Source organism: Hakea prostrata, chromosome 8, assembly GCF_041222555.1.
Source record: "Hakea prostrata isolate BN-2017 chromosome 8, UWA_Hpros_2, whole genome shotgun sequence".
NCBI lineage: Eukaryota > Viridiplantae > Streptophyta > Magnoliopsida > Proteales > Proteaceae > Hakea > Hakea prostrata.
Genome location: NC_142607.1, coordinates 52,658,619 through 52,667,698, shown reverse-complemented (window position 1 = coordinate 52,667,698; position 9,080 = coordinate 52,658,619). Strand labels below are relative to the sequence as shown.

Genomic DNA, 9,080 nt, shown 5'->3' with positions numbered 1-9,080 from the left:
CAAACCTCATTATGTAACAGTTTGCAGCTCCAACCCCAAACAAAGGTGGTTATGTTCCCACACTTATCCCAGAACTGGGTCTTGTCATATTGAGGAATTCAGAATTAATGTAGCACTTGACCATTATAGGAGGGGTTGAAGCACACCACAGTTGGACCCTTAACTTTCCTGAATGATTGGAAAATTGTCAGTAAATGCATCATGTAACAGGGGACAATGCCCTATATACATAAATAGAATATACATACACTCGAAGATGCAAATTTAGAAAAGCATGTATGACCAAATGAAAAGCTATAGTAATAGATAGTCTTAAGTCTCCTCCACATGCATGTATGCCCCATCCCCTGTGATTCTTCATGCCTCCATAGACTTTCTTCTATCCAGGTTAGTCGCTGAATACAACATTCACAATGTCTTGGAACCTCTCTTTGATGGCTGCTTTGACTCCTGATCCAATTGACTCAGGCCCCGTATATCGTACATAACAATCTCCTCCCTGAATGGACAGTACTTCGACACTCCCACCATAATTTTTAATGGCTGGTCTTAATATATTAAGATGACCATCTATTGCCTGCAAGGTTCAAAATTTTGCAATTTCACCCATTGACATCTAAGCTTATCAAGTAATGCATTTGCTAGCTTTATGAAATAAAATTAAAAAAAACATAAAATATTGAGAGAACAAACAAACAGACCTCAACAGTCGTCTCACTCTGCTGGTCATCAGAGACCTGGCAGATATCCTTGACTGCTTCTCCAAATTTCTCCTTTAATACTCGTTCTATACCCATCTTCATGGTGGTCGTGGAGCTAGGACAGCTCCCACATGCACCTGGAATGCAATTTGAGAACAAGGTAAGCTTCAACTATGCTCAAGAGGAACCATATGTTACATCAGCAGGTAAAAGGGGTGAATAGGAAAGCAAGGAACATTATCAAAACCACTCTTGCCCTGATTCAAGAGGATGGCAAAGAACATAAATATTTCCACAAAGCCTTACTGAGATTCTATAATATATAATGTAGCAGATTATATATGGTGTACACCACCGAAACTTTTGAGGAACAGAAAAACACAAGAAATTGGTTCACCCAGATGTATCCAAGTAACTTTTGCACCTTCAGCCTGTTAAACTGTAGGTAAATGATTTAAGTGCCCTTCTACATCGCCTCAGTTGTGCGCAAACTTCTTTCGATAAATGATAAGGAAATCCCAAAAATCATTATGTTTTTAATGCTAACTGCAAAGTATTTTTGAGTGGTTGCTTCTCACTCCATATACAAATAGCTACTAAGTCACTTTAATAACTAAATAACTACTACTAGTCCTTGCCATGATAGTAATTCAAGAAGCAATTCAAATCCCTCATGACAACAACCTAATAACCATGTTCCAATGCAAAGGGGATTTTGATAATAGAATACATTAGGTAGCTGATCTAAGAATTTCTTACTAGTCTGTTCGTCTCACAATTTAGTTTTGACAGAGTGCAAATATTCTTTTCCTGGGAATTTCCTATAAGAAATAAGGTAAAATAGGGACTTGGAAATAAAACAAACCAAGTACAAAATCAACTAAGTATATTTAACGCATAAAAAACTCCATTATAGGTGGATAACATTAGATGAAGTAACAAGAACTCACATCTGCAGTATTACCCTATGAATCAACACTTGTTAAAGAAAGCTTCAACCATGGACACCCTAATCCACCCCCCACCAGACCCCCCTAAACCAACGCTGCATCAAAATTAAGGACCTGAAATTTACCAAACCCCTCAGCGTCCTAAGACTACGGAAAATTCCCAAGATCAGGATTTTAACTGCCTTATAAGGAAGTTATATGAAAGAAACTATTGGCCAAATTGATAGTAAATCAGGAGAAATTAGATGACAACAATAAAAAGAATATATCAATACTATTTAACACGGAAATTGAAATACACCCAAAAGGAAGCTGAACCGGAGGCAATAGAATAAAGAGGAAGAATTGTCGAGGCACGTCAAACGCTTTCCTTAAAACAGATTCGTCCCCTCCGATCTGTGCTTGAGGATCTAATGGATGTCTGTCTCCCAGGATACAATGATGAACAACGGTATACTTAGCACCAATTAGACTGCTACGACAAACTTGATATATGTCTTTCCTTCTATCACTGCAAAATTCAAAACGGAAAAACTACTCAAACCATTGACAAGATTCACAAAACATTAAGAAAACCCTCAAAGTACTCTTAGCACTATTCTTAAATCAAAAGAGAAAACCCAAAAACAAAACCTATCTTCATTAAGGGGGGATCCCAATTTATAGAGGAGGTCTATGTCTCATTAACAAGCTTGAAAAATGAAAAATCCTTGTCATTTACAACCAAACTTAATGAATTCGGTTTGGGAAATGAAGAGCTTTGGTCATTTACAAACAAGCTAGGGAAATGAGAAGCCCCTTGGGAAATCAAAAGTCTTATTACCCTCAATTCATGAACAATGCTAGGGAAATGAGAAGTCCCTTGGGAAATCAAAAGTCTCATAATCCTCCATTGATGAACTATCCTTAGGAAATGAAACACCCAATAGTCCATAGTTATTTCATGCACTAATTCCACAAATTCTCCATAATGAATGATTTTCATTCACTCATGCTCAAAAAGCATATTCTAACAATCTCCCACATGAATGAAAATGACAACGAATAATTAAAATAAACAAAGATCCGACATGGTGATAGAATTCTACGGTTAAAGCCTGCTTAGGTAGGTTTTGCCTTTGAACCTTCCCTTGTGAAAGTTTATATACTTTACTAGCTAAACAGTAGATGCGATGTCATTGAACTATTTTGCCGTTTGTGTAAATGATGACATACTCCACACAGGCATTCCCCTGACACAATTTCAGTTCTCATGATTATGTCCGTTTTGGCCGTGGACATCGTCCTGGTTCTGCGAGAGTTTCTGGAGAATCTAGCCCTCACAATACTCCTTTAAAGCGGCCCCTCTTTTCTCTCACATAGGTGATTTCTTACTTAAGAGTAACCCGCATTACTCCGCTTGGATCCAACATTTGTCCAAAGCATAAGAGTCATTAAAAGCATAAGCTTAACCTATTCCTTACGGGTATCACTGTTTTCACTATATAAACGGGTAGAGGATAATCTCCATAGTGATTTCACTCAGTAATTACAATTTAGTTGTCCTATTGAACCTAGATCTTGGGATCTCCAGTCAGCTAGGTAAAGTTTCAAATGTAATCAACCTATACATTCATGGGCTTGAGTTTCTTCCCTTTGATGATTGTTCAACTTGATCTCTATTCAACCCTTTGGTTAGCGGATCTGCAAGATTTTCTTTTGACCTTATATAATCAATTGTTATAACTCCAGTCGAGATCAAGTGTCTAACGGTATTATGTCGACGACGTATGTGTTGACTTATCATTGCACATCACATTTTGTGCCCTCCCAATAACTGCTTGGTTATCACAATGTATACATATAGCAGGCACAGGCTTTGGCCATTCCGAAATATCCTCCAACAAGTTCCATAGCCATTCGGCCTCTTCGCCACATTTATCCAGGGCTAAAAACTCAGATTCCATCATGAATCTGGTTATTACTGTTTGTTTGGAGGATTTCCATGAGACAACTGCACCTCCTAAAGTGAATACATACCCACTAGTAGCTTTAGAATCTTGTATATCAGATATCCAACATGCATCTAAGTATTCTTCTAATACTGCAGGCTCTCTAATATAGTGCAATCCATAATTACGAGTATGCCTTAAGTATCTAAGTACCCTAACAATAGCTTTCCAATGATCAGCTCCAGGGTTACTTGTGAATCTACTAGGCTACTCATAACATAGGCAATATCAGGCCGTGTACAACTCATTAAGTACATTAGGCTACCTATAATTCTAGCGTATTCTACTTGAGATACAATGTCTCCTCGATTCTTGGACAAATATTGATTCAAGTCAATTGGAGTTTTGGACATACCAGAATCGCCCTTGTTAAATTTTCCAAGCATCTTGTCCACATAGTGTGACTGACTCAATAGGAGACCATCAGCTGTTCGATGAATCTTAATTCCCAAAATCACATCAGCCAATCCCATATCTTTAATGTCAAATCTTGAATTCAACATGTTTGTGGTAGATTTGATCATTTGTTCATTGCTACCAACAATTAATATGTCATCTACATATAGACAATGAATGACATACCCGTTATCCATGGTCTTAACATAGACACACTTGTCACACTCATTGATTTTAAAACCATTTGACATCATGACATTGTCAAATTTTGCGTGCCACTGTTTTGGTGCTTGTTTAAGTCCATACAAGGACTTCACCAACTTACACGCTTTCCTTTCCTATTTGGGAGAAATACAACCCTCGGGTTGTTCCATGTATATTTCTTCCTCAAGGTCTCCATTGGAAAAAGTCGTCTTCACGTCCATTTGATGGACTTCCAAACCTCGCAAGGTAGCAATTGCTAATATCATCCTTATAGATGTTATTCTTGTTATAGGAGAATAAGTATCAAAGTAGTCATGACCTTCTCGTTGCTTGTAACCCTTTATTACAAGTCTAGCCTTATACTTATCAATTGTTCCATCTGTCTTCATCTTCCGTTTAACGATCCACTCAGAGCCCAGTGGTTTACTTCCTGGAGGAAGGATCACTAGCTCACAAGTATGATTTTGCATAATAGAATTGATCTCACTCTTTATGGCTTCTTTCCATAAAGGACCTTTGGTTGAGCTCATAGCTTCTTTATATGTTTGAGGTTCAGCTTCTAACAAGTTAAAAAATCTGGCCCAATTTTTTTCTTTCTATTCTTGCCCTTTTGCTTCTCCTAGGCTCTACCTCTATCTCATCTGATTCACAGTAAAGATCTTGAACCGGATCATTACTTTCATCAGCCTTAGTTGTTTGTTTAGACAAACTTGGACCATCTTCCTTGAAGTTACAAGGAAATACATGTTCAAAGAACGAAGCATTCCTTGATTCCATTATTATATTCTTGTGAATCTCGGGGTTTTTAGATTCATACACAAGAAATCGATAAGCACTACTATTTTGAGCATAGCCAATGAAAATACAATCAACCGTTTTAAGACCTATTTTCATTCTTTTTGGTGTTGGAGCCAATACCTTGGCAAGACACCCCCACACTTCATACAATCAACTGTTTAGGACCTATTTTCATTCTTTTAGGTGTTGGAGCCAATACCTTGGCAAGACACCCCCACACTTTCAAGTAGTTGTAGGAAAGCTTTCTTCCTTTCCACAATTTATAAGGTGTTTTATCCTCTTTCTTCCAAGGAACTTTATTCAAAAGGTAGTTAGCTGTTTAAATGGCTTCAACCCACAAGTTCTGTGGCAATCTAGAACTTATCAACATTGTATTCATAATTTCTTTCAATGTACAATTTTTGCGTTCAGCCACTCCATTTGATTGAGGAATATAAGGGGGTGTGACTTCATGAATAATACCATGTAGTGCACAAAATTCACTAAATGGTTCTACATATTCACCACCACAGTCACTTCTCACCATCTTAATCTTCTTATTAAGTTGGTTTTCAACTTCTTGCTTATATAAAACAAATTTTTGTATAGCCTCATCTTTGTTCTTAAGCAAATACATAGCAATATTTCGTGCTATCATTAATGAAGGTGATACAATATTTGTTACCCCCTCCTGTTTCAACAAATTTCAGATCACAAATATCACTATGAATTAAATCAAGTGATTCAATATTCCTTTCAATCGTTTGGAACGATGATCTAGTTAGTTTGGCCTCTATACAAGTTTTACATTTATGATTGGGATCAATGTTAAATGAGGGTATGTGGTCTATGTTAATTAATCTACATAGAGTATCAAAATTAACATGACCTAGTCTACCATGCCAAAAGTTAGACGACTCAAGCATATAAGAGGAAGACTTTCCTTTATCATTGATGGGTTTTGGCTTGATAGTCATTACATTCATTTTTAGCATCCCATCTTTTACATACCCTTTCCCAACATAAACACCTTGTTTGGTCAAAACTAACTTTTCAGATTCAAAAACCATTTTGAATCCATGTTGACTCAAAAGTGTTCCAGATATCAGATTCTTTTGGATGTCAAGCACATAAAGGACATTTTGCAGCTTCACTTCCTTGCCTGATGTCATCCTTAGGAATACAGTTCCTTGACCCTTTATTTCAGAAGTTGCAAAGTTTCCCATAAATAACTTTTCTCCATTATTCACAAGTGTGAAATCAGAGAAAGCAGATCTATTACAACAAACATGGCGTGTCGCTCCAGTGTCCAACCACCATTCCTTTGGATTTGAGTCTATCAAGTCGACTTCAGATACCACCACAGAGAGACTTATATCAGACAATTCATATGTGGCATTGTCAACCAAGTTGGCCTCTTTGGCAATCTACAATTTGCCGATTTGTGACCCATCTTGTCACAATTAAAACATTTTCCTTGGAAAATTGGTTTCTTCGAGATTCCACCTTTAGATCCCATATTGAAACCCGACTTGTGTTTACCTTTCTTATTCTTGGAGCTTTCACCACACTCCACTACATTGGCCTTGGCAACAAGAAGGTTGGAGAACTTCCTCTCCTAGCCTTTATTGTCTTCTTCTATGCAAAGTCTAACAATTAGATCTTTAACATTCATCTCTTTCCTTTTGTGCTTCAAATAGTTCTTGAAGTATTTCCATGCAGGGGGTAGCTTCTTAATGATTGCAGCTACTTGGAAAGACTCACTTATGGTCATTCCCTTAGCATGAATTTCGTGGATGATCGTTTGGAGTTCTTGACTTGATTCATCACAGTCTTCAAGTCTATCATCTTGAAATTCAAGAATTAACCCACAAGGAACTTTAGCACCAACATCCTCACATCTGTACTAATGGTCTAAGGACTCCCAAAGTTCCTTGGCAGAACCCTTTGGGCTATACACATAATAGAGTGCATCGGCCAAGCCGTTCAGAACATAGTTCCAGCATAGAAAATCAAATTGTTTCCATGAGTTAACAGTTTGAGCATTTGACCCATCCTTTCCAACAGTGGGAGGATCCTCTTTTAAGAATCTTGCAAGATTCAAAGTTATTAAATAAAATAACATTTTTTGTTACCAAGTTTTAAAGTTTCGTCCTCCAAACTTTTTAGGTTTCTCATGGTGATTCACAGGAATCAAGGCCGCCAATGATTGAGTTGAGGCCGTAGGAGTCTTCACATTCGTGTTATCTCCTATATTTCAACTTGACAAAATCATAAATTATTATTGGAATATGCTCTTTGAGCTTGAGTCAATGAAAATCATTCATTATGGAGAGTTTGTGGAATTAGTGCATGAAATAACTATGGACTATTGGGTGTTTCATTTCCCAAGGATAGTTCATGAATGGAAGGTTATGAAACTTTTGATTTCCCAAGGGACTTCTCATTTCCCTAGCATGTTTATAAATGACCAAAGCTCTTCATTTCTCAAACCGAATTCATTAAGTTTGGTTGTAAAATGACAATGACTTTTCATTTTTCAAGCTTGTTAATGAGACATAGACCTCCTCTATAAACTAAGATCCCCGTTGATGAAGATAGGTTTTGTTTTTGGGTTTTCTCTTTTGAATTAAGAATAGTGCTAAGAGTGCTTTTAGGGTTTTCTTAATGTTTTGTGAGTCTTGTCAATGGTTTAAGTAGTTTTTTTATTTTGAATCTTGCGGTGATAGAAGGAAGACACATATCAAGTTCACCGTAGCGGTCTACTTGGAGCTAAGTATACCATTGTTCGTCATTGTATCCTGAGAGACAGACATCCATTAGCTCCTCAAGCACAGAGAGGATGAATCTGTTTTAAGGAAAGCGTTTGACGCGTGGCTCGACTATTCTTCCTCTTTTATTCTATTGCTTCCGGTTCAAGTTCCTTTTGGTGTATTTCAATTTCCGTGTTAAATAGTAATGATATATTCTTTTGATTGTTGTCATCTAATTTCTCCTGATAATATCTAATTTCTCCTGATTTACTATCAATTTGGCCAACAGAAACAAACCCCATCACTTCTAAAGCAAAACCCATCTTAAACAAAGAAAACCCTTCTCAAAGAAAACAATATGGAAAAGCCCAATTCAAAGCTTCTATCAAATTATTGTAAAAACCTAACTTTAAGATCTTTTCTGACCGTATAAGAATAGAATAGTAAACAGAAAAGAGGTAGATATAACCTTGAAGCTTGAGAGAGATGACACCATCTTGGACGGAAACAACATCGACGTTTCCTCCATCGGCAATTAGATAGGGTCGAACATCTTCGAGGACCAAGTCTACGTTCTCTATTGTGAGCTCAAAGGTTTGAGCAGAGTAGAGACCAGGAGAACCTTCGGCTCTTGCTTTCCCTTTCCAAGACCTGGAAACCTTAAGTGCGTTATTGAAATTAAAGAATGCCCATCTATGTGGATGTGGAGGTACTTCTCGTATTCTTGAAGAAGCCAAAGGGGAGAAGATTCTACGCTGCAAACGGGCTTTCGCAGGGAAAAACGCTGGTTCAACGGCGAAGCCAACCGGACCTGCCAAAATCCACATTTTGATGTTTCTCCTAAGTCCTAACTGAATGTCTGAAAGTCTGAAAGACAAGGTTACAAAGATGGATCATTAACCAATAACGAACGCTGCCCTTTTCAGCGTAATTTTTAAATCTTCGAGGATATTCGAAACCCATGATCGGAATCTTGGCATTGGCCTAACTACATGTGGCAGTACACTGTAAAACCTCAAAAGATCAAGGCCACGCAAAAGAACATCTATATTTTAGGAGAATTTCAGCCGTTAGATGTTTCACTGCCTGGACGATCGCATACTATACCTCCTGTGATCCAAATGTATCACGGAGCCCACAAGAGAATCTCCCCCATAACTTCTCCATTTCAGAACCAATCTGTGCGTCGATCGCAGCCGTGCGTCTGCCATGGTTACCTCTACTAATAAAATTGGTGGGGTCAGCAGATCTCCATAGTCTTATGTGGAAAAACTATAAATAATTGCCAATGGAGGAGTAGTAGGATAG

General features: G+C 37.6%; 1 protein-coding gene across 1 annotated transcript; it reads right to left on the bottom strand.

Annotated features, from left to right (window-relative positions):
• Window positions 1-28: 28 nt before the first annotated feature.
• NFU1 (NFU domain protein 1) lies at window positions 29-8,669 on the bottom strand. The gene is made up of 3 exons (XM_089167585.1): window positions 8,242-8,669; window positions 702-838; window positions 29-577 (listed from the first exon to the last, which is right to left on the bottom strand). Exons 1-3 carry the CDS (start codon window positions 8,597-8,599, stop codon window positions 389-391), a joined length of 684 nt encoding a protein of 227 aa, XP_089023711.1. The 5' UTR covers window positions 8,600-8,669; the 3' UTR covers window positions 29-388.
• Window positions 8,670-9,080: the final 411 nt, after the last annotated feature.